Source organism: Beta vulgaris, chromosome 1 (genome assembly GCF_026745355.1).
Source record: "Beta vulgaris subsp. vulgaris cultivar EL10 chromosome 1, EL10.2, whole genome shotgun sequence".
In the NCBI taxonomy this organism is placed as follows: domain Eukaryota; kingdom Viridiplantae; phylum Streptophyta; class Magnoliopsida; order Caryophyllales; family Amaranthaceae; genus Beta; species Beta vulgaris.
Window position 1 is genome coordinate 9,434,229 of NC_079202.1, and position 26,389 is coordinate 9,460,617.

Below are 26,389 nucleotides of genomic sequence, written 5' to 3' on the forward strand. Positions count from 1 at the left end.
TGATGGTGGCCAGTGGCTCGGCTTCTGTCCACTTGGTAAAATAGTATATGGCCACTATTAAGAATTTACGCTGACCCGAGGCCGGGGGAAGGGGACCGAGTAGGTCCATGCCCCATTTGTCGAATGGAAGAACAACTTGTATTGAAGTGAGGGGGGTGGCTGGAGATCTCGGGATGTCCGAGTGGATTTGGCAAGAGGGGCTCCTCTTTACCAGTTCTTGGGCATCTGCTTTGAGAGTGGGCCAGGAGTACCCTGCCCTCAGAGCTTTTCCAGCTATGGTTCGTCCGCCCTGATGGCTACCACACGCCCCTTGGTGTATCTCCCTTAGGATGTAGTTTCCCTCTTCAGGAGTTACACACTTCATAAGTGGTTGAGTGTATGATTTTTTGTAGAGGTACTCATCATGCCATAGGAACCAACCTGCTCGGTGCTTGATTCTATCAGCTTCTTTAGCCTCTTCTGGGAGTGCCCCATCCCTCAAGTATCTGACCACCTCATCCATCAAGGTGGATGTCCGATCCAGAGACAGTTGCTCTTTAGCATTTATGCTATGCTGGTGGAGTACCTCCCACATAATTGTCCGAGGGGCTGACCCTTCTGCGGAGCAGGCCATGCGTGCTAGGGCGTCGGCTTGCTGGTTTTCCGATCTGGGTATATGGCTGATGCGAAAGTGAGAGAGGTTTTCGACGAATTCCTGGGTTTTGGCCAAGTACATCCGCATAGTCTGTTGTGAGAGAGCTTTTCGACGAATTCCGAAAGTGAGACCTCGACCGCTGTAGCCCCTTCCAAAATGCAGAGCTGGAGCCCCAGGATGAGAGCCTTATACTCCGCTTCATTATTAGACCCTAGAAATTCAAATTTGATAGCGTACTCCAGTTTCACTCCGACAAGGGGTTTGAGCACCAATCCTGCCCCGCAACCTGACTTAGTAGAGGAACCGTCCGCAAACAGTTCCCACTCCTGTCTTTGACTGTCCGGGGGTCGGGTTGTACATTCGGTTATGAAATCAGCTAAGGTTTGGGCTTTTATTGCCCTTTTGGGCTCATATTCTAAACCAAAGTCAGCTAGTTGGTCGGCCCAGTCCGTCATCCGACTGGAGTGGTTTCTGCTTTCAATGACTTTGTGGAGGGGTTGTCCGGTGAGGACTTTACTCTAATGTGCCTGAAAGTAAGGCTTGAGTTTTCGACTAGCCATGACGAGGGTGAAGACCATTTTCTCCACTTCGCTGTATTTTGCTTCTGCCCCTCGGAAGGCATGGCTAATGAAATAGATTGGGTGTTGCGCCCCTTCCCTTTCAGCTACCAGTATTGCGCTGAGCGCATACTCTGATACTGCCAAGTATCCCCGGCAAGGGGGGACATGAGTTTCGGAAGAGTTGATAGGTGTTGTTTGAGGGAGGTGAAGGCTTGTTCGGCTTCTTCATCCCATGTGAAATCCTTTCTCTTAAGAGCCTTGAAGAAGAATAAGCTCTTATCGGCCAACCGGGATAAGAAACGTCCGAGTGCAGCTAAGCAGCCGGTGAGGCGCTGCACTTCTCGAACATTCCGAGGAGACTTCATTTCAAGCACAGCCTTGATTTTATTGGGATTGGCCTCGATGCCCCTCTCATCCACAAAAAATCCGAGGCACTTTCCCCCTTTTACCCCGAATACGCATTTTTTGGGGTTGAGCATCATGCGGTATTTTCTTAACGTGCTCCACGTCTCCTTGAGGTCGGATGGATGATCTGAGTGGGCCTTGCTTTTGACTATCATGTCGTCCACGTACACTTCTATGTTTCGACACAACTGATCACTGAAAATTTTGTTAACTATTCGCTGGTAGGTGGCCCCTGCATTTTTCAAGCCGAATGACATCATCTTGTAACAATGAGCCCCTTGAGGGGGTGGTGAAGGCAGTATGTACTCGGTCGTGCTCTGCCATCGGAATCTGATGGTAGCCTGCATTAGCATCCATGAAGCTCAGGAGGGCGTGGCCAGCTGTAGAGTCGATCAGCCTATCGATTTCAGGGAGAGGGTGGTTATCCTTTGGACAGGTCTTGTTCAGGTCTGTGAAATCCACGCACATGTGCCAAGCTCCGCTTGGCTTCTTGACCAGCACAACGTTGGCCAACCATTCCGAGTACTGACACTCCTCTATGAATCCTGCCTCGAGGAACTTTTTAACTTCGACCGCCGCTGCCTTGCACCTTTCTGGGCCTTGGTGCCTTAACTTTTGTTTGACCGGCTTGTATCCTTCTTTGATGTTGAGCTCGTGCCACATAATATTAGGATCAAAGCCGGGCATTTCTGAAGCTTCATAGGCGAACACGTCTTGGTATTCTCTGAGCACCTCCACCACTTGTGCCCTTGTTTCAGGATCTAGGGCTTTGCCTACTCTCACAATCCGACCGGGTTCTCCCCCGATCACTACTTCTTCATCTTCCTCAGCTGGCTGAGGTAGCTCCTATTGTTTGGGGTTCTCAGTGATGTATACTCCAAGGCTTTTCGGTGAACCTTCTCTTTTCCTCTTATTCGAGTCCTCTTGGACGTCGATTTCAGCTCTGTTTTTCAAGCTATAAACATAGCATTCTCTTCCGACCTGCTGATCCCCCTGTATCTTCCCAACTTTTCCATCATCAGTTTCGAACTGCATAAGCAGTTGGTATGTAGAAATAGCGGTCTTCGTTCGGTTCAGAGTGGGTCGCCCCATTATTATGTTGTATGGTAAGGGGATGTCAACCACCAAGAAGTCAATTGGTAGGCTTCTTCCCTTGCCCTTTTCACCCATCCGAGTGGGTAGCTTAATAGAGCCGACCGGATGTACCGAGTTTTCCTGAGTGGATGATCGAGGGGTGTGACATCCCTTTCGCTATACTTCAGCTTCTTCAGACACTCTAGTGTGATGATATCGGCTGACGACCCACTGTCGACCAACAAACGCTTCACTCTGGTGTGGGCGACCTTGACCTCGATGACCAGGGGGTCATCATGAGGTACACTTACCAACCGACCGGACTCCCCGATAGTCATGACGGGGCAATCCGCCCGGCCTTGCTGGACATCCAGCACTTGATCTTTGAGGTTTTGGAGGTGGGCTTTTCTGGCTCGGCCGGTTAGGCCTCCTGAAGCGAAGCCGCCTGCAATGACTCCTATGAATCCCTCCGTATCTCCGTTGTTAGACTGACCGACCTTCCGCTTCCCCTTCTCTTCGCTGGAGTGCTTGAGGTAGCGGTTCAGTTTACCCTGGTCGGCCAAGTTATCTAACCCTTTCTTCAGTTCTCTGCAATCCTTTGTGGTATGACCACATTCTCGGTGGTACTCGCACCATTGGCTCTTGTCTCGTCGATAGGCAGAAGTCCGAATAGGAGAAGGATGAGGGAGCATAGACTTGTTCTTGATATCTAAGTAAATTGCTCGTCGATTCTTGTTGAAACGGGGATTGTTTGCATGATCTGTAAAGTGATCCGACCTACCGCCTGTTTTTTGTTGCTTGGGCTGATCCCTATGACTTCCCTCTTCTTTTCTCTTCTTGCCACCGTCTTCCGAGTGGCGGCAGATGTCTGCCGCTTGGATAAACCTCTAAGCTTTCGTCATGGCTTTGGAGAAGGTTTTGACCTCACTTTCAGCCAACGTCCACCTGAGCCGACCAGGCTGTAACCCAGACATGAGGGCAGCGAAAGCTACTTCGTCCTGCAGGTCAGACACCTTCAGGGATTCTTCATTAAATCGTTTGATATAGTTGGCTAGACTTTTCGTTCTTTTCTTGTTTGACCCCCATAAGATGAAGGTTCGTTTTATTTTGCCTCTTCCCGGCTACGAACAGATTGGTAAACATGTCCTCGAGTACCGCGAAGTCAGTGATGATTCCGGCGGGTAACTCTTGAAACTAATTTAGCGCGAGCCCCTTCAGCGTGGTTGGGAAGAATCGGCACCACGTGGCCTCACAGCTGGTCTGCATGCTCATTTGAGCCTTGTAAGTAGCCATATGATCCTCCGGGTCGGTGAACTGCTCGATCAGAGGTGTTTTGATTTTTCCCTGGGTAGGGGTATCTACGATTTCCCGGCTGAACGGGGTCATAAATTTCAGGCTCCCATTGCCTAACCTTAGGGGCTTAGAGTGTGCCGAGTCACCTTGCCCCTCCCACTGAGCTGCTTTTCGATCTAGGAGCTGGCGGGCATCATACCCTTGACTGCGGCGCTTCTCGTTGAGGAAGTGCCTAGCATCTTCTGGCTTACGACGAGGGTCCCCCCTCGGCGACTTGGAGGCATGAGTTTCTTATCTGAGAGCGGATTCGCGACGAGCTGACCTCTCCCTAGGGGGAGGGCGCTCATCCTGCCTTGACGGTTCCCTCTAGGACCGATTAGGCTCCTTGGTTGCTAACCTTTGCCGGTTAGGCTGCCACGAGCAGAACGAGGGTGGTGCTCTTCCCTTTGAGAGCGTCCCAAGACATTATTGTCCCGCTGTTGAAGGGTGTTGTTGAAGTTGTTCTGACCTTGCCCCGAATGGAGGGTGGTCAGCATTTGCATGAGGCTTTGTTGTAGGGTCTGCTGCAGCTGAGCTGCTATGTGAGCTATGTCGGTTGTAAACAGCGGTTGGGGGTCAACATGTTGTATTTCCCGAGAGGGGGATTGTCAGTTCTCTTGGGACAATTCTAGGTTAGGATCCATTGTTTGAATGGTAGGAGACCGTGTTCAAGCTGACCTCCTATGGTGTGAGGGTGAGGGTGAGGGTTCCCTTTCGGACCTCTGGGGTTAAGCAGAGGGTTTGTTACGAGTGTTCTTTGATGGTGCCATAACTGCTATTGCTGAACGACACTGGGGTTTAAGTTCTGAGTAGCAATCGAGCTTTACTGAGTGGTGGCGAAATAACTTTTTGTACTATCCCCACAGACGGCGCGAAACTGTTTTTGCCTAAAAATTAAGGTTGATGGTCAATGCTGAGCAGGTTTCTAATCCGAGCTGAGCTGGTTATCTGTTCACCGGAATCCTGCAAAACACGTAAAACTACCTCGGGGGTTGTTCCGGGATTTCCCCTCCGACGCTCAAGTTTGTTGATGATTGAGGTAGAGAGAGAGTCTAGAGTGAGAAACTCAGATTAGTTAGGTAAGAATCGAATACCTTTGACTTGATGGGACAAGGGATATTTATAGTGGTGAGAACCCCTAGGAAAAGACCTTTTTGATAAGACAGTTTCCCTAGGGATTGGCAAGATTGCCCTTTCTGGGATGATTCTTGTGGGACCCCTAGGGTGCCCAAAAAAGGGCTGAGGCCCATGTCATGATAAGTGGGACCCACGAAGCTTATGTGGATGCTTAGCTGGACTAAGTGGGCCCAAACATCATGCACAATTTTTTAAATTATAATTTGCAAATATATCACAAGGTTTCAAGCACCTTCAATGACTTAGGAACTTCAAAGTGCCACTCTTGTGCAAAGCTTTCCAAGCAATCAATAAGCTTTATTTTTTACAATTGACCAAAATTGAAAATATCATTTTATTACTCTTCATAACCGAATATTGTTGTTACTATTAATGGCTAGATAAACAATAGGGTTTTATATATTAGAAAGTGATGGATTAAGTACAATAAATGGTGCTTTCGAGTTCCGACGCCTAATTTAGTTAGACAAATTAGAGTCATGGAGAATTCGTGATTAGTTGAGGCAAAATTAGCAGTTCAATATATCGAAATTTCCATAGTTGGAAGAAAAAATGCATACAGAGTATTAAATGCCAGATGTTCAGTTCCACATGTACAAAAGATCCCAAAGATTCAGTTGTTATTGTATCAAGAGCAAAGAAAGGATTATTTCAATATGAATATAACTATTGAATTAGTTAAACTACAGGCACTTTTACGGCCCGTTTGGTAAGAGGTTATAAATGGTGGGAATGGTAATGCATTATAGTGTAAATTTGTGCTAGAAATCCAATGTCATTACCAATGGTAATGCTACTTAATACAAGATATCCATTTTCTTCCTAAAATCTCATTACTATCCATTACCACTTGGGAAGGTGGTATTAGGTGGTAATGAAAATTTATAAAGGAAAATCATGTTTTGTGATAAAGTTTCATTCCCATGGTTATCGACATGTGAAAATCTTTACACATTTACACTAAATTTCATTACCATTACCACTATTTATAACCACTAACCAAACGGACCGTTAGCGCATTAGAATATTAGATATAAAAAAACATGCTTATTTATTTTGATGAACCTTAACCATTAACAACATAGGTTGGCAACTTGGCAGCACCATCCTACATATGCATGACTAAAAGTAAGTTTATTTGATACCAAAGAAACTTCATACAACTAAAGTTAATGAGCAAGGAAGGCCCAATCTGAATTTGCTTTATTCATCATAGGCGCATGACATGATTCTAAACCCAACTCAGAAACCAGTACTGTGCAAAATATACCTAATTTGGCCTCTGAGGTCGAGTTGAGGCTCATTTGATTTCTCAGTCATAAAATAGAAATTACAGTTTAGAACCTAAACTGTTTTTAAGATCCACTTCTTTTACTTGCGTAAGTAAAATAAAAGTTATAGAATAAGCACAGATAAGTGACTTAAAACAGACTGTAATTATGTGGAACCAGTCTCAAACTTCTAAAGAACTCTAATACAATGAAAAACACAAGGACAGATTGCAATTTGCTTAAGAGTTAATGTGTGACATAGTCCATTCTCAAACGCTGATTGATGCGCTTCACAAGGCACAGAACTTTCTATGCAATTTTAACCCAGCCATTACCGGTCCAACCTGCTTTCCATGTTTTGGGCGAGATATCTCCACGTCCCCAGCAATTGTAAGGCACTATGCCGCGTAAAGAAGGCCAGTTGACGGGAACAATCTCCCCGGGACCATCGATTATGTAGCTGTCGTCGGGTTCACGAGGGTTATAATGTAGGAGCACATAAGACTTGTCTTTGAAAAGGTAGACTTGATTGGACTTGTGCGAGGCAAAGGCAGCTCCAATGTCACTTGAGAAGATGGTATCCCGCAAGCATGGAAAAGCATCAGTTATGAGACCACTGGCGAGGAGCTTCCGCTTGGAGTAGTTAAGGAGAACATATCGTGAGCCTTGAAAAAGATAAGCTTCATCAACAACTGTGGATTCAAAGGCAGCGTCGAAAACAACATGCTCTAGCTCACCCAGGCAGGGAAACATTCTCAAGGTCGGCCTTTTGGCTTTGACCTTTATTAGATCACTTGTTCGGGTGTCTAAATCATACCTTATCTTGGCACACTGTGTGGCCGAAAACAAAAATGCTTCATTGACACCATGGCAACCAAAAGCAGCATCAACTCCATAATCGGAAAAACCAGAGGAGTAAAGGGAGGGGAAGCCATCGCAAACCAAGAGAGGGCCTTTGACTAGGCAATCATTCCCTGGTGTTTCGGGATCATACTTGATTACAAAATAATCGTTCTGCAGGAATATAAACACTTCATTATCACGCATTGATCGGAATGCCGCATTAACATAGTACTCCATATACTTTTCTTTGTTAAGTAAGGCCAACAGTTCTTCACGGTCACGCCGCCGTGGTCCCAAATCACGGATGCTTGCTTCTCCCTTTTCGGCATTCGTATTATCAGCATCTCTTTTCACCCTTTTATGATTTGGATTTGTATCACCAGTGTTGCTCTCATCATCCCTTTTCACCCCTTTATCAACTGCTGCACTTCTTCTCTTCTCATCCATAATGAAACTTCCTCTTGTAATTAGGGATTCGTCCTACAAGTTAGAGGATTTGTACAACTCGATTCACCATTATATTATATATAAAGAAACCCCCATCAGATAACAAACACAAATCAATCCCTCGTATGACTATTCGATAAATGAAATCAAATTCAACATATATTAGATAGATAATCCCAGATTCTAATGCGAAAAACCAATCAATTCTTCGAATTACAAACAGTTAGGGTTTTGAGACTTAGAACAAAAACGAGACAAGATTACCCCCATTTTATCTTTAGTTTGCATCAACAGCTATTAACAGTGACTTTAGAATTTCGGTAAAAACATTTTAAATTCTAGCAAGCAAATCTAGCATAATAAGAACTGTAATTGTAGCGTTTTGATGATTTCAACTGCGGCAATAACAATAGAAAAAGCAAAAACAAAAATTAGGTTAAAAATTTAGCAAGCTTACCATGATTCGATGAAGAAATTAAACCGAAATTGCAATTTCCTTGAATAATTTCGGAAGTTCACGAATCAATCGAGTTAAGCCAGACCGAATAGGCGACTAATGAATTCGCAATACCAGCCCCTTCTTATGACATACGACTACTCCGTTTTTTCTTTTTCTCTTCTTTCTTCTTGAAAATTCTATTGTGCTCTAGGGAGCCCGGTGCAGACCATATACCCAGTAAATTTGTTCCATTTTCGATGAGTAAATATTCGTTCATTTTGAGCATATTTTTCAGCAAAAAAATATGTTCTAGTTTTCGTAAAAAATGTTCTATTTTCAATAAAAAAATGTTCTATTTCAACAAATGTTCGTTTTAAGCTTATTTTTCAGCAAAAAATATGTTATATATTTTGTGAATCTGTTTTATTTTCGATAAGCAAATGTTCAATTTTAAAAAAATGTTCTTTTAGAACTTATTTTTCACCAAAAAATATGTTTTATTTTCACTAGAAATATGTTCTGTATTTGATAAGCATATGTTCTGTTTAAGTAATTGAATTCTAGTAATGTTCCACTTCAACCAAAAATGTTCATTTTCGTATTTGGATTCTGGTAATGTTCCACTTCAACAGTAAAATGTTCTTTTTCATAAATGAATTCTTGTAATGTTCCATTTCGACAATAAAATGTTCGTTTTCGTAAATATATTTTGTAACGTTCCACTTCAACAGTAAAATATTCGTTTTCGTATTCGTAAATGTTCGTTTTCTTATTCGTAAATGTTCTATTTTGTATTGTGGGAGCACACTTCTCATTGTGCTACCGGGAGCACAATGCACGCATTACTTTCTTCTTGCGTTTTTTCTTTTTCCTTTTCTCTATTTTGTTTATAAAAAAATAAAAAATAAAGCTGGACCGCCTCTGACAAATGTGCGAACCTCTTCTAGTTGTTGCTCATCAGTTAAAATAAAAAATTAAATGAAAATGAAAACAAATCCAATGGTTCCTTGGAGACTCAAACCAAGAATCAAAACAATGCGATGCTCAACCTACTTAAAATGGCGGATATGCAAACTAAAAGAATGTCTATAGTTAGGAGTCATATAGCCAATGTAAAAGAGGCTAGGCTAGCGTGGGTCTCTCAAACTTCGTACCCCATCTCGAAGCCAACCCTCCCTAACTAGTCGAAAACTTCTATGAATGTGCACCAATTGACAACCTAAATTGAACAGTCGACCAAGTGACACAAATCTTATATCTAAACTCCTTTTCACTTCAACTCAACCCCCGAAGGTCAAGGGACTTGCGAGATGTAACGTATAGGCTAAGGCGAAGGTAGGAAAATTATTTTGGCAAATGTGGTGCTCAAAACTATATGGTACAAACATATGTCATGAGTGGGGAAAAATAAAAAACCACACCAAAGATCATCTCCGAACGCCAAATGCAACTCTAAACCATTCTACCAAAACAAAACATCTCTCAATTAAAAACATTGATCACTAAGAATTTATTCTACTTATGAACAACTTTAACCTTCCTTTTTTTCTCTTTTTCTTTCTTACTAGTGGTTAGATCGCACGCGTTGCGCGCGTTAGGCTATGAGTAGCTAGATTAGTGTAGATGTTGGTAAAATAGCATACACGTATTTACACTAATAACATGTTAATGGCTTCCTATGTTAGCATTCTTATTTATGCAACCTATTTTGGACAAATCAGATAATACATAAAAAAGTGATTCCTTATGTTATCCAAGATATTATAGTCAAAGTATCTTGATGAAGGTAATTGTATTTACGATAGTAATCTAGTGAATGTAGTAACATGATAAATTTTGTTCAAGTTTTTCTTGTTCATAGCTACTATTATGTAGCTATCCCCCGTCTTAAAATGTAAGGCAAACGCAATATTCAAGGTCGAACTGCGACCATTAATTACGTACTCTTGATTTATATTGATAATAAAATAAAAAGAAAACAAGATTACTGTAGCAATTTTCAAATTGAATCTAATGGCATAACATGTACTTTAATATAACATGCATCACAAGGCCGGGCTGATTAAGGCCAGGGAGGATGCAGAGTTGGCCAAGCTAACGACTGAGAAACAGACAGCCGATGCGCTGAGCAAAGTGGCCGACCTGATGGCCAAATTGGCCGAGGTGGAGAAGCGCCCGAAGATCGAGGGCGAATGGTTTACGGCCTGGAAGGAGTCCAAGGCCTGCGAGACCTTCGTCAACCAGGTCGGCTCGGGTGCGCAAAAGATGGGGCAGGATGATGCCTTAAAGCGGATGAAGGGGGTCCTGGCTAAGTCCCATTCGTCTTTCTCGTGGGCCGAGGCCATGGCTAGCTACAAGGCTGTGCAGGACGCTGAAGATCAAGCCCTTCTCGCCGAGATGAATATTGCCTTGTCGGAGGGTTCTGAGGAGGTTGAGGTCGAAGATGCCGAGGAGGAGGCCGATGGAGAGGACCAGCAGCCTGGGGTGGGGAGGTCCGAGGAGCTCACTAGGAGCACTAATGAGCAGACCGACCCCTCTGTTGCTTAGGCTTTGCTTGTACTTAGCTTTTGTTTTGCATTAGTTGGCCTTGTAGTACCAGGCCTTAGCTTGTAACCAAACTTTTTGAATGTAATGAAACTATAATTTGCTTATACTCTTGTTTTGTCCAACCGACTTGGAGTTTGTTAATTTGCAAGCTTTCGTTATTTTGTTTTATTTTGCCGAACTGGTTAAGTCATGTTTTGAATGTGGGCAAATTAAAATTGAACTTTGACAAACAAATTTGACTGGTTATGTCTTGGCCGACTAGCTAAGTCATTAATATATCTGACCTGAAATGGTCCGAGCAATTACATGCCACATATTTGGCCAATTACACTTATATTCCCCGATTGCAATTGACAAACTTAGACATAAAACTTCTTGAGGTTGTCTGCATTCCATAGCCGAGAAACTGGGATTCCTTCAGAATTCTCCAGTCGGAATGTGCCATGTTTGACGATCTATGTGACTCTATAAGGGTTATCCCAGTTATCCCCCAGCTTCCCTTTGAGGTGTGAGAGTCCTGTTGCCTCAACTTTTCTCACAACCCAGTCGCCGAGCTGGACGGGCCTTGCCTTTACTCGACGGTTGAATTGCCGAGTCACCCTCTGCTTGTAACGAATTGATCTTAATAGGGCATTGTCCCTTGTTTCTGGTAATATATCCAGATTGATAGGCTTTTCTTCCTCATTTTTCTCAAAGTCGTAGAAGGTTATCCGAGGTGAGGGGATGCCGACCTCCACAGGGAGAAATGCTTCACTGCCATATACCAGATCGAACGGGGAAGAAACAGTAGCTTCTTTAGTGGTTGTCCGAGCTGACTAGAGTACCCCTGGAAAATCATCGATCTACCCAAGCTCCCTTTGCTGCTTTTAAGGATTTTTTGATGCCTTTGAGCACTATCTTGTTGGCAGATTCAGCTTGGCCATTGGTTTGCGGTCGAGGGACTGCCGAGAACCTGGTTTGTATGCCGAAGCGAGCACAATATTCCTGAGTTGGCCCGCTATTGAACTGCCTGCCGTTATCTAACACTATACCCCAAATCTGGTAATGATATTTTTCCATATGAACGCTTGCACCTGTTTGTCAATGATGGTGGCCGGTGGCTTGGCTTCTGTCCACTTGGTAAAATAGTATATGGCCACTATTAAGAATTTACGCTGACCCGAGGTCGGGGGAAAGAGACCGAGTAGGTCCATGCACCATTTATCGAATGGAAGAACAACTTGTATTGAAGTGAGGGGGGGTGGCTGGAGATCTCGGGATGTCTGAGTGGATTTGGCAAGAGGGGCACCTCTTTACCAGTTCTTGGGCATCTGCTTTGAGAGTGGGCCAGTAGTACCTTGCCCTCGGAGCTTTTCCTACTATGGTCCGTCCGCCCTGATGGCTACCACACGCCCCTTGGTGTATCTCCCTTAGGATGTAGTTTCCCTCTTCAGGAGTTACAGACTTCAGAAGTGGATGAGTGTATGATTTTTTGTAGAGGTGCTCATCATACCATAGGAACCAACCTGCTCGGTGCTTGATTCTCTCAGCTTCCTTAGCCTCTTCTGAGAGTGCCCCATCCCTCAAGTATCTAACCACCTCATCCATCCAGGTGGACGTCCAATCTAGAGACAACTGCTCTTTAGCATTTATGCTGCGCTGGTGGAGTACCTCCCACATAATTGTCCGAGGGGCTGACCCTTCTGTGGAGCTGGCCATTCGTGCTAGGGCATCGACTTGCTGGTTTTCCGAGCTGGGTATATGGCTGATGCGAAAGTGAGAGAGCTTTTCGACGAATTCCTGGGTTTTGGCCAAGTACATCCGCATATCGTATTCTCCCAAGACCTGAACCACTATGAGCTGGGAATCCGACCGAGCCTCGATCGCTATAGCCCCTGCCAAAATGCAGAGCTGGAGCCCCAGGATGAGAGCCTCATACTCCGCTTGATTATTAAACCCCAGAAATTCAAATTTGATAGCTACTCCATTTTCTCTCCGACAGGCGGTTTGAGCACCAATCCTGCCCCGCAACCTGACTTAGTAGAGGAACCATCCACAAACAGTTCCCACTCCTCTCTTTGACAGACCGGAGGTCGGGTTGTACATTTTGTTATGAAATCAGCTAAGGTTTGGGCTTTTATTGCCCTTTTAAGCTCATATTCCAAACCAAAGTCAGCTATTTGGTCGGCCCAGTCCGTCATTGATGAGTGATATTTATATCACAAATATCACTCTAAACCTCTCATTTATCCCTATATTTAACCTTTATTTTGTATTTTACCCCTTTTATATGTTTGTTTTGCTTAAATTGCACCTTTTTGTTTTACTAGTTGTTTTTAGATATGTCTTTGTTTTATTTTTCAAGTTACTTTTTACATTGTTTTCTTGGTTCTTTATAGGTCCAATTAAAATATACTTTTAATTTCATCTATAAAAGCCAAAGGAATGCACAAATGTGGAGTAAACCATGAATGATAAAAGGGACGGAGGCAAATGGAAGTTGAAGAAGCAAGGTTCACAAGATGGTCCACTTTGAACGACCATATCTTCCATACTACACATCATTTTTCAGTGATTCAAATTGGAGAGTAAAATTTGGCTCGTTATCTTTCCAACGATAGGTCACATGCTTGATTTGCATTAAAAACGAGAAAAGTTATGGTCATTTGAAGTTGAGTTGTTTGCCTAGTTTTCTTAGGAGCGCCCGCTCCCTTTTTCAAAGGAGTGCCCGCTCTTTGTTTTTTGGAGCTCCCGCTCCCTGGTCGCTCCAACTTTCTGTCTTGCCCAGTTACTATTGGAGTGCCCGCTCCTATTTACAAAGGAGCACCCGCTCCTTTCCAATTTTCCGGATAGCTCTGTTTTTTTCGCGACTCTTTAATGATGTAATAGTTGGACCTATAAGTAAGACTCATCCCTATTCATGAAGGGTAACCTAATTTTGAAGGAGGATTAGCCTCCATTTGTCTTAGATTAGGATTTTAAGTGAGAAAAATCTCAAAACCTAGAGAGAGAAAAGGGAGAGAACTCAAAAAGAGGTTGACGATTGTAGATTCAAGGGTGACACTTGTATTGGAACTTTCAACCATTAATCAATGAGTATTTCTTACTCTATCTCCTCTTTTATTGTTTTATTTTAGTTGCTTTTCTTAAATTAGTTGTTCATGATTAGTTTAATTATTTATGATTTATTCTATTTAGTTTAATGTTAGATTAATGATTATTATCATGTTATCAAAGTTTAATTTCTCTAAAGTCCTCATTTTTGTATTTATGGAGTAGTTTGTTGGTTAAAGTTTGGGTGAAAACCCAACCATGATTAAATTGGGCATTTGAGATTGGATTTAGAGATTTGCATGATTAAATTATTGCTTGTTTAGCTCTTCTAATCTATGTTGCATTCTCTTTGATCACTTGAATGTCGTTAGATGGAGTTGATTGATTTAGGTTGGCATGAGAGTGTAACCTATTGATTTCTATTATTGACTTGAGTTACTTTGAACCTCGAGATATGTTAGTAATTGATGAGAGTCCTTATTTAATGTATGTCTTTGAGGATTTCTCCGCCTATGAGAGTAGGATGGGAGTTGTGTGTTGGGTCAACAACTAATTCAAGTAGTGTTCATGTATTATCTCTATGTTTGATATTCTTATGCCTATTTCATGATTAGTTGGTGTTTAATCCCATCTCCTAACTTTAGTTATCTTTGATATTTAGCTTTTTCGTAGTTCTTAGTTGGTTATTGACAATTTCCGACTTGATTCCGGCCTAGCTTATTGTTTTATCAATACATTTTGGTGTTCCTTAGTCCCTGTGAATTTCGACCCTTACTTATAACTTTACCTAGTTAGTGATTTAGTTAGGTTTTGTTTGACCTTAGGAGATTAGTAACGACCTAGTTTTTCCTATGGCAGTCATCCGACTGGAGTGGTTTATGCTTTCATTGACTTTGCGGAGGGGTTGTCCGGTGAGGACTTTAATCTGATGTGCCTAAATGTAAGGCTTGAGTTTTCGACTAGCCATGACGAGGGCGACGATCATTTTTTCCACTTCGCTGTATTTTGCTTCTGCCCCTCGTAAGGCATGGCTAATGAAATAGAATGGGTGTTGCGCCCCTTCCCTTTCAGCTACCAGTACTGCGCTGAGCGCATACTCTGATACTGCTAAGTATATGAACAATGTTTCCCCCGGCAAGGGGGACATGAGTTTCGGAAGAGTTGATAGGTGTTGTTTGAGGGAGGTGAAGGCCTGTTCGGCTTCTTCATCCCATGTGAATTCCTTTCTCTTAAGAGCCTTGAAGAAGAATAAGCTCTTGTCGGCCGACCGGGATAGGAAACGTCCGAGTGCAGCTAAGCAGCCAGGCGCTGAACTTCTCGAACATCCCGAGGAGACTTCATTTCGAGCACAACCTTGATTTTATCGGGATTGGCCTCGATGCCCCTCTCATCCATAAGAAATCCGAGGCACTTTCCCCATTTTACTCCGAATACGCATTTTTTTGGGGTTGAGCATCATGCGGTATTTTCTTAACGTGCTCAACGTCTCCTTGAGGTCGGACGGATGATATGAGTGGGCCTTGCTTTTGACTATCATGTCGTCCACGTACACTTCTATCTTCCCACCCAACTAATCACTGAAAATTCTGTTAACTGTTCGCTAGTAGGTGGCCCCTGCATTTTTCAAGCCGAATGGCATCATCTTGTAACAATAAACCCCTTGAGGGGTGATGAAGGCAGTATGTACTCGGTCGTGCTCTACCATCGGAATCTGATGGTAGGCTGCATTAGCATCCATGAAGCTCAGGAGGGCGTGGCCAGCTGTAGAGTCGATCAGCCTATCGATTTCAGGGAGAGGGTGGTTTTCCTTTGGACAGGCCTTGTTCAGGTCTGTGAAATCCACGCACATGCGCCAAGCTCCACTCGGCTTCTTGACCAGCACAACGTTGGCCAACCATTCCGAGTACTGACACTCCTCTATGAATCCTGCCTCGAGGAGCTTTTTAACTTCGACCGCCGCTGCCTTGCACCTTTCTGGGCCTTGGTGCCTTAGCTTTTGTTTGACCGGCTTGTATCCTTCTTTGATGTTGAGCTCGTGGCACATAATTTTAGGATCAAGGCTGGGCATTTCTGAAGCTTCATAGGCGAACACATCTTGGTATTCTCTTAGCACCTCCACCACTTGTGCTCTTGTTTCAGGATCTAGCGCTTTGCCTACTCTCACAATCCGACCAGGTTCTCCCCCGATCACTACTTCTTCATCTTCCTCAGCTGGCTGAGGTCACTCGTATTGTTTGGGGTTCTCAGTGATGTATACCCCAAGGCTTTTCGGTGAACCTTCTCTTTTCCTCTTATTCGAGTCCTCTTGGACGTCGATTTCAGCTCTGTTTTTCAAGCTATTAACATATCATTCTCTTCCAACCTGCTGATCCCCCTGTATCTTCCCAACTTTTACATCATCAGTTTTGAACTACATAATTAGTTGGTATGTAGAAATAGCGGCCTTCGTTCGATTCAGAGTGGGTCGCCGCATTATTATGTTGTATGGTAAGGGGATGTCAACCACCCAGAAGTCAATTGGTAGGCTTCTTCCCTTGCCCTTTTCACCCATCCGAGTGGGTAGCTTAATAGAGCCGACCGAATGTACCGAGTTTCCCCGAAAGCCTATGAGTGGATGATCGAGGGGTGTGACATCCCTTTCGCTATGCTTCAGCTTCTTTAGACACTCTAGTGTGATGATATCGGCTGACGACCCACTGTCGACCAACACACGCTTCACTCTGGTGTTGGCCACCTTGAGCTCGATGACCAGGGGGTCATCATGAGGTACACTTACCGACCGACTGGACTCCCCGAAAGTCATGATGGGGCAATCCAACCGGCCTTGCTGGACATCCAGCACTTGATGTTTGAGGTTTTGGAGGTGGGCTTTCTGGCTCGGCCGGTTAGGCCTCCTGAAGCGAAGCCGCCTGCAATGACTCCTATGAATCCCTCCGTATCACTATAAGAAAATAGGTTTTGGGCGACGAAATTGAAACTCAAAGGCGACAAAACAAAATGTTGTAGCCCATAGTTGAAAACAAGGGCAACGAGCTGTATTTGTAGCCGTTAGTGTACATTATGGGCGACTAAATTCATTATTGTTGCCCAAATTTATATTTGGGCAACGAGATCAGTTTTGGGTTGCCCATTACCAAGATTAGGCGACGAAAGTTTATATTTTGTTGCTCTTATGTAGCAAATTGGCCATTTCAAATTATATTTCGTCGCACAAAGCCAAACGAAAATCGCGAAAAAGAACACGCTAATATGTTTCCACGAAATCACGTTGTATTTCACTTGTTCAACACATCAACTGCTCATCTCACAAACTCACACACACCCACTTCACTTCGCCGAACTCTCTCTTCCATCTTTTCCGGTGAATTGCTGCTGCTTCCGGCGACTTGATCTTGCTTCCGGCGACTTGGTGCTGCTTCCGGTGAGTTCATAACGGTTTTCAGGTGACGTTTCTTTAGTTAATTATGGGGAAAATTGGATTTGTGGATAATTCGATTGAATAACGAATTTATGCTCTACAGTTTACCCTAACTTGTTTTATTATGGTAGGTGGTGAGTCGGGTGGAGGTCAGTGGCGAGGCTGGCGGCAATTTTGGCGTCAAGGTACTCACGAATCAAACTCTATTGGTTACCTATATTTGATTGATTTCTGGGTTACTATTTCCCCTGAATGATGTTTAATTATCGAAGTGATTTTCTACAATTTCTTAGATTTCTGGGTTACTTCAGTATTCAATTCCCTCATTGTTATGAAATTTTGGGTCAAAGCACAACTTTGAGAGGTTAAATGATATTACCTTCCCCCAATTCTGATGTATTATGGGGTATTTGAGATCGAATTGCGTATAATATCATTACCTTTATGAGTCTTTATGAGGTTAAAAGAGTATGATCATTAGGGAGACAGTAAGCACGTTCTTGCTTCGGCTACCAGAGTCGTTACAAATCTTGTATCATATCTAACAAACTAACAGGCAGTTCATAAAATATTCAATTTATGCAAGTCTATAAGGAGTCAGAGAAAGGATGAATGTTAAAGCAATGGATGTTTGGTTTACATATTTCAGCAGCCCCAAAGATAAAGTAATAAAGTATAATTAAAGATCAGAATAAACAAAATTTAATATACGACATCAATCGATAACATAACATGCTAAACAAAAGAAGAATATCCGATTTTTTTATCTTGGCAAACAGGGAATAACAGATTTTTTCTTTTTACCAGAGGAGAATAACATATATACGTATAACTGATGGCAATATCATGATCATGTACTTACAGGAACTTGCTTAATCTCTGCAGTAGGGCTTCGTGCAGACTTAAACATATAATACAGTTGATTATACTTCTAATCACCTGAATGTGGGGCTTTGGAGATAAGGGCTCTGGATATATACATATATACAGTGGATTAGACTAGTGCAGACGTAAACATATAATACAATGCAAACTAGTGCAGACTTAAACATAATCAAGGCCAAAAAGATCGCCTTATAAAAAGAAATTACATTAGTTGTCTTGACTATTGAAGTACTCTAGGAACATGCATGACTCCATCAGTATTCCAATACCTAAACCTTCCCAGATTATATAAGAATCTCATAACTTACATATTTATCAAAATATTTTATGAGGACAAAAATAACATCTATCTATAACTCAGTTTAGTATATATTGTGAATTTGTGATAATGTTTGCAAAGCCGCACTTATATGTCATATGTCACATGGATTTGTATCAATTCATACGAAAGTTAAAATGAGAAGAGAATATGAACAGTTGGTGACATAGTAGACCCGTGTGTGAGTGGCACGGGTATTAGCTCATGCTCATGCACCTTTGTGATTAACTCCAATTGAACTCAAATCTTTATTTCGTCAATTTTAATGAGATTTATAACAACTATTTCCTTAGTTTCTTGTTTGTAACAAGTACATCTCCCCTCTTATTATATGATTATCAGATTCTGGATGAGTGGATTCTATCACCATTCACCATATTAGTTAATAGTTAGTATTCAAGTCAAGGACTTACAGTTTTGTAATTTGTTCCTGATTAGAGATGGCAGTGGATCCCGGACCCGACCCAGATCCGTGGACCCAAATCCGTTTTTTCGGGTCTGGATCCTAAAATTATGGACCTGTTGGATCCGGGTCAGATCCGGGTCCACTTGTCAGATCACGGATCCGGGTCCGGATCTCTACAATAAACCCGGATCCGCAGATCCGTTTTAATAAAGGCCTTCCTAAATTTCAAACCTGGTTGAAAAAACCCTAAGCTTTAAAACCCGAAGACCCCAACCCCCTACCCTCTTATCCGCCCCTCCTCTATCCCTCGTCAGTCCTCATCCTCTCTCTCTATCTCTCTCTCCTCATCCTCTCTGATTTTTAGTATGGGTTGACTAACCTCATGAAAAGCCGTTGAAGGGTATTGATTTGTTCACTAGCTAGCTGTTTTTTCATTTATGTACAATCATGAACTTACCTCAAATACTTGCGAGTAATGAATGGAAAACTGACTGTATGCTTACTGAGACTGTGAAGCGCAATCCAGAGGGCTACCATGGAATTTTTCTGGGTACCCAATGTAATTTCCAGAGCTAGAGGGGAACCATGTGTAATTTCCCTTTTTTTTATTTATGGGCCCTTTGTTCTATGTATTTTCTTAGTGCTACTCGTTGAAGTTTGGCATCTTTTAATTAGTGTACAGTTTTCCTTTCTTCTCTGGTCATTTTGTAAGTGCCAGTGTACAAAATATTCTGTTTACAAATCTCTTTTCTTCTCGGTTTTATTTTTATTTTGTTGTTCTTTCGATTTTGTTGCTGCAATTGTGAAGTATAATTTGAAATAATTTGTTGATTGCAATTGTGGTATTGTTTGTGTGAATTTGTTCATTTCAATTTTGTGATAAAGTTGGTAAATTGTTAAAAAACCAAGTAGAATAGTATGGATCCGTTTTGAACCCGTTTTGGACCCGAATCCGCAGGATCCATCGGATCTGGATCTGGGTCCAACATTTTCAGACGCACTGGATCGGGGTCGGATCTGGATCCGGGTCCATCTGGACCCGGACCAGATCCGACCTGTTGCCATCCCTATTCCTGATGGAGTCATGCATGTTCCTAGAATACTTCAATAGTTAAGACAACTTAAGAAGAAATAGGAGGTAAGACAGAAACTGACTTGCCAAAACTAATTTTTTTTGCATTTAATTACCTAAGCTAGTAAGTTTGGAGATATTTTTTTTCTAATTTAATAAGAGACATCTTTTGTTTTTCTTTCTTAAGGTTTTTTTCTTACTCGATTGAAAGAATGAATACTGATCGGAGTTGGATGAATCATAGTGGGATAAAGGATAGGCGAAAACCGGGGTATAAAGCAGGGGTCGATGAGTTTCTAGAGTTTGATTTCAAAGAAAAAAGTGATGAAACATTGTTGAAATGACCCTGTGTGAAATGTAGATTGCTTTTTGCCCAAAATCGAAAAGCAATGCAAATTCACTTACTAGCAGGGAAAAAAAATGCGGTCGCGGTCGCGTTCGCGATAACGGTCACGTTTTCGCGGGAACGGCCCGTAACGGTCAAATAGAACGTTTCGCGGCCGTCGCGGCGTGAATTTTTTGGAAAAATTCACTTAGGTGGCAATTTCATTTTGTTTTATGTATTTTCACTTTATATTGTGTCTAATAGTATTATAAACATTGTTTGGGATATTTACAAATATATTTTAAACTTATTTTTTTATTTAATTTGGTGTTTGTAGTGTTGTTATTCACTATAAGGCTTATTAATCGATAAGTAAACTGGATAATGCTTTCATTTGTAAAAATAAACCTTTGTTTTTACAGATGGAGGAGAAAATTAATTTAAAAGATCTGGGAAAATGGACAAGCTTTGAATTCTTGAATAGATGGAGGAGAAAAATAAAGTTTTAGAAAATTACAGTTGTAAAAGAAATTACTGTGAAAAAAAGGTTTTATAAAAGAAAAGTGAAAAAAGAGAAAACTCATGCACGTGATAACCATAGACTGCATCTCTTTTGTTTGACCAACTAGTACGGCCTATGGAGTAATAAAACAGAAAAAGGAAAAAAAAAAGAAGAGAGAGAAGGAGAAAAGAACGATATATGAGTTTCTCAGCAAACTTACCTGAGAAACTCTCACCGGCAGATATGGTGCCAAAGCCGACCGGACATCTCTTGCCGGCATATTCTACCTTGACAGACGACGTAGTGGCTGTCAATTGCATCCCTCTGTGTCACGCATATTAGGGTTTCTATGAAGGTGGGATATAATTTAGGGTTTAAAAGAAGTATTTCAAAGAAATTAATTGAGGGGTTTTGATCGAAATTGAGATTTAATGATCAGGTAAGATTTAAATTTTCAGTTTAAGTTAGATCTAATGATCATGAGCCTCTTTTCTCTTTCACTTCTTCTTCCTTTATCTTTTTTTCAAATATAACGGGCGTTCTTATATAAAACCCGTTACAGAACGGCATTCCACCGTTACAGAACGGCGTCGCGGCGAGTTTCGTGTGAATTTTAATTCCCGCCGTTATAACGGTGTTTCTCGGAACGGTGGGTCTGAAATCCGTTACAGAACGGCCGTTCTGTAACGGAACGGACGAGATTTTGATCTATGCTTACTAGTACATGGTATCGATAATGGTTACAATCCATGGGTGAGTCACGGAGAATCAGTTGAGCTTGAAGGCGAAACAGATGTGGTTTCAGATAACGAGGAAAATGAAACAGAATTGCCTTTTGACGACATGGCTCCATTAATTTTTGAAGCGACAAATGCATGGAATTCAACTACTTCTTCTGTGCTCGATGATAATGGAAACAATAGAGAGTTAGACAATCAAAATATCCTAAGGAGTTAATGACATTAGTAGAAGATATGGAGGCCGAGTTGTTTCCAGGGTGTACCACATTCAAAAGATTAGAGTTTATTATCTCATTGCTACACAATAAAGTTAGCAACAAATGGAGTGATAAACCATTTTCAATGTTATTGAAGACCTTGCATAGGGCTTTTAATTATGACAAGAATTTTCCTGCAAATGCTTATGAAGCAAAAAAATACACAAAAGCACTGGGGTTAGATTATGTAAAGATTGATGCTTGTGTTAACCATTGTATTTTGTTTCGAAAGAATTTGCAAGAAGAAAAATGTCCTAAATGTCTGCTCTAGATGGAAGGAGAAAGTCTGCAAGGTGGTGATGAGTATTCAGATGGCGAGGATGTCCAAAAGACAACTCGAGTTCCTCAACTGTTCTTGCGTCATTTCTCCTTAATTCCACGACTACAAAGGATGTTATATCTTCCAAGTTAGCAAGCATATGCGATGGCATAAAGATGATAGAAGATGATGGATAATGAGACACCCCGCAGATTCAGAAGCATGGAAGTCTTTGAACAAAACATTTTCAGACTTTGCTAAAGATGTACGTAATGTACGATTGGGTTTATCTAGTGATGGGTTTAATCCTGGGGCTAACATGAGTAGTAGATATAGTATTTGGCCAGTGATGTTGGTGCCACAATCTACCCCCTTGGATGTGCTGAAGAGTGATAATATGATATTATCTTATTAATTCCTGGCCTAAATCTCCAGGAGATGATATAGATGTATTTTTGCAACCTCTAGTAGATGAACTTAATGAACTGTCGGAGTTTGGGGTAAAAACTTTTGATGCATATGCGAAAGAGACTTTTAATATGCGAGTGGTGTTGTTATGGACCATTAATGACTTTCCAGCTTATGCCAATCTGTTTGGTTGGTGTACCAAAGGGGCCCTTGTATGCTCTAATTGTCATTTAGACACAAAATCTCATTATTTGAAGCATGGACACAAATATTGCTATAAAGAACATCGAAGGTGGCTACCAATCGATCACAAATGGAGGCTTAATAGGAGCTCCTTTGGTGGTAAGGTACAAAGGGGTCCTCCTCCAGTTCCTCTAACGGGGTTTGATGTTTTGGAACAATTAAATGGATACTCAAATTTGGAGTTTGGAAAAGCTTCTAAGGGAAAACGCAAGAGAGGTGAAAGATATATCGTGCATCAATGGAAAAAACGTAGCGTCTTTTTCCAGTTACCTTATTGGAGACATCTCTTGGTTCGAAACAACTTGGATGTGATGCATGTGGAAAAGAATGTTTGTGAAAGTATATTTGGCACAATGCTTGATTTACCGGGAAAAAATAAGGACTCCTTAAATGCCCGACTAGACTTAGTAGACATGAAAATGCACGATAAACTACGTCCAAAGTCACTTGGGAATGATAAATGGCAAGTCCCACCAGCACCTTACAACTTGACTTTGAATGAAAGGAGAAAAATAGTCACATTTCTATCCAAATTAGCTTTTCCAGACGCTTATTCATAAACATTTCAAGGTGTGTCTCCTTGCAGACGGAAGGTATGGGATTGAAAACTCATGATTTTCACGTTTTCATGCAAGACTTACTAACACCTGCCTTCCAAGGTGTTTTAGATGAGAATGTTCTAATGCCTTTACAAGAACTCAGTCTGTTTTTCAAGCAATTGTGTTCTAAAACCTTAAAGGTAGCAGAATTAGAGAAGATTGAAATGAATATAGCAATCACCTTATGTAAGCTGGAGCGCATATTCATTCCTGCCTTCTTTGATGTGATGATACATCTCCTGATTCACTTGGCAACCGAAGCTAGAATGGTCGGTCCTGTACATTATCGTTGGATGTATCGTTTTGAAAGGTAAGTTTTTAGTAGTTATGAATATCATAGGATTGTATACATGTAGTATGTTTTACGAATTTTTCTCTTTTAGGGCAATGCGAACGTTCAAATCATTCGTGCGGAACAAAGCTCACCCAGAAGCTTCAATTGCTAACGGGTACATTGAAATGGAGTGTCTGACATTTTGCTCGAGATATATGTCTAAGATCGAGACGTTACACAATCGTCCAGATTGAAATGATGACATTAACCATCCTCAATCTTGTAACTTGTGCGTCTTGTCTAAAATAGGCAAGCCTTTAGGGAAGGGAAGTCTAACAGAAATGACTGCTAAGGAGAGTCGAGAAGCTCAACTTTATGTCATGTTTAATTGTGATGAATTAAAACCTTTATTGACGTAAGTGTGATTCTATTTGTAATGCATAAGGATTTTTTTTCATTAATAGAACTAATTAGTTGCTTACATTCTTATGTCTAGTGAATATGAGCATGCACCAATTTCTCAAAGGATTGACCTTTGCAAGTGGTTTGAAGATAGAGTAAGTGAACACATTAGTTTTATTTTTGTATCTTTTTTGTTGTTTCCGTGGTTAGCTAAGAATGATATGTAGATTACAAAGCTATGGAAAGAAAGAGATCCAAGAGTTACCGAAGAATTATTGTGTTTAGCACGAGGACCGATGAAAGGTGTTGTCACTTTTGATGGATACGTCATTAACGGGTTTAGATTTCACACCAAAAAGCGGCAAAGAAATCGAAAAACTCAAAATAGTGGCGTAGTCGTGAAAGGGGACGAGGAAAGTGGGCAAAAGGATTTCTATGGGGTTTTAGAGAATTGTGCTAGAGTATGATGCTCTTAAGAATCGAACTAGTCCCAATATCGTGTTGTTTAAGTGTAAGTGGTTTAATGTGTTCGACGAGGGAAAAGGGATTAAAAAGGGTAATTTAGGAGCAGTGCTTATTAATGTAACTCAGAGGTTAAAAACCAATGAGTCATTTGCATTAGCTTGTCAAATTGAACAAGTTTTTTATGTACCATGTCATAATGAGCCATAATGGAGATTTGTTATTAAGGCAAATCCAAGGAACTTTTTTGATTTCCCTAAGACGAAGAAACTGAAGAAATTGAATCATTATGGAACATGTGCACAATCTGTAACCAATACGAAGATGTTCAAGATGAGGATATTCCAATAGTGAGAAATGATGTTGAATATAACTTGGTTGAGGCTCATATAGAAGAAGATTTGATGAATAAAGTGGATAATGAACATGAGGAGGATGAAGATGATGAAGAGATCGAAGAAAGTGAAGATGATTTTTCGGACACAGATGAACCTACCTTGCATGATTTTTACAATTCTTTTGAAGACGAGGGGTCTCAAAGTGATAGTTCTAGTAATTCATCTACTAGCAATTGAGTAATGGTATATTTTATCGTATACACTCTAAAAATTATGTTTTAACCTTTAATTTTATAATTTTAAGTAACCTTTAAGTTTACTTTATTATTACCAATTTACTATTTTGATAATAGCAAATTTTTTGCTTATTTTCCAGTGTTTGAAGAGTTGCGATAGTAAGAGTTTCGTCAATTCTAGGAGGAGCCAGATTCAGGGATTATACTAAAGCTCTATATCTTTTTGTTTAATTTACATTTTAGCAAATATCGAGATACCATATTTTTGTGACCATTTGTGTTTTTTTTTTCTGTGACTATTTTTGTTTGTCTGAGACATAAAAATATTGGTAGTTGATTGCAGATTATAGTTCAAAGTTCGGATAATTTATCTTTGTGTTTTTACTTGTTTGAACTATACGAAAAGATATAACTTGGATTTGTATACTCCTTGTACTTTGATATGTATATGTATTTCTATTACTATATTTCAATAATAACATTTCAAATTGGTAAGCATTTGTTCATCTTCTTTCTCTTACAAATGTATTATGTTATATATCTTCTCTGTCTTTTCATGTAAAGTCAACTAACTTTTTCTATAGGAAAATGTCAATCGTCTCAACATCAGCCGAACAAAATCAACCTAATGATGAACCACTAAAGCTTACTTACCGTCAGCAACGAAGACTTGACCAAGATGAGCTTCGACAAAAATATCCTGATCGTAAGAGGCGTGGGCCTACTAGGGGAATGAAATATTACACTAGAAGGCCAAGAAGTACTGAAGAAAAAGTCACAGTCAGTTTCAGGATGAGGTTCGACGTATGATCGGTGAAAAGGCAGATGAATTTCTATGTGATTGTAGCAAGTGGGTAATGGAATTTTGTCCCCTAAATACTAAGTATGTCTATCTTTACTCTATTTTATTATTTATAGTGTTCCTTATGCGTAAAAGACATCTCTAAGCTTTGTAATGAATGAAATTCTTTGATAGGAATTGGGCTAAAATGGACCCTGATAAGAAGCAAAGGTTATATGACAGGATCTTTGTAAGTCATTGATGAATTATGTACAATTCTAAAACGATTCCTCTCGTAACATAGAATGATGTTTGCTGGAATTTAATTCATTTATCATTTATGGTGTCAGGGAAAGTATAATTTACCTGAAAAGGTTGGTGGAGAGGATATTTGTTGACCCTTGAGTTTTGAAGATGACCTAACCACAAAAGACATAGTATATTTTATTTTATGTTGTTGCAAGGTAATTCATGCTCGAGCTAAGAGAATACTTGATTGAAGATTAAAGCGGAGAATTAATCAAGATCAAAGTAAAGATGTTCGAGAAGTGAAGAATCAAGCATGGAATGAAGATTAGAATACATTAGGGTATTTATTAATCTTCTTGTTAAGGTTGAGAGTAATAGCTTTATTAAGTTCGTGGTGAATTCTCAAAGGAACTTGGTTCTGTTCCCATAAAAGGAACAGACCTGGCACTATAGGAACAAGGCTTAGGAACAAGACTTAATAATTAGGGAACA

The 26,389-nt window shown here is 41.0% G+C and overlaps 2 protein-coding genes across 2 annotated transcripts; one reads left to right on the top strand and one right to left on the bottom strand.

Annotated features, from left to right (window-relative positions):
* Positions 1 to 6,508: 6,508 nt before the first annotated feature.
* Positions 6,509 to 8,299, bottom strand: LOC104905816 (albumin-2). Its single transcript, XM_010694453.4, has 2 exons — positions 8,161 to 8,299; positions 6,509 to 7,736 (listed from the first exon to the last, which is right to left on the bottom strand). The coding sequence occupies exons 1-2, from the start codon at positions 8,161 to 8,163 to the stop codon at positions 6,723 to 6,725; spliced, it is 1,017 nt and encodes a 338-aa protein (XP_010692755.2). The 5' UTR covers positions 8,164 to 8,299; the 3' UTR covers positions 6,509 to 6,722.
* A 13,802-nt stretch (positions 8,300 to 22,101) lies between these two features.
* Positions 22,102 to 24,298, top strand: LOC130589636 (uncharacterized). The gene is made up of 7 exons (XM_057391048.1): positions 22,102 to 22,240; positions 22,341 to 23,019; positions 23,127 to 23,465; positions 23,539 to 23,621; positions 23,739 to 23,844; positions 23,926 to 23,986; positions 24,059 to 24,298. The coding sequence occupies exons 1-7, from the start codon at positions 22,102 to 22,104 to the stop codon at positions 24,296 to 24,298; spliced, it is 1,647 nt and encodes a 548-aa protein (XP_057247031.1).
* Positions 24,299 to 26,389: the final 2,091 nt, after the last annotated feature.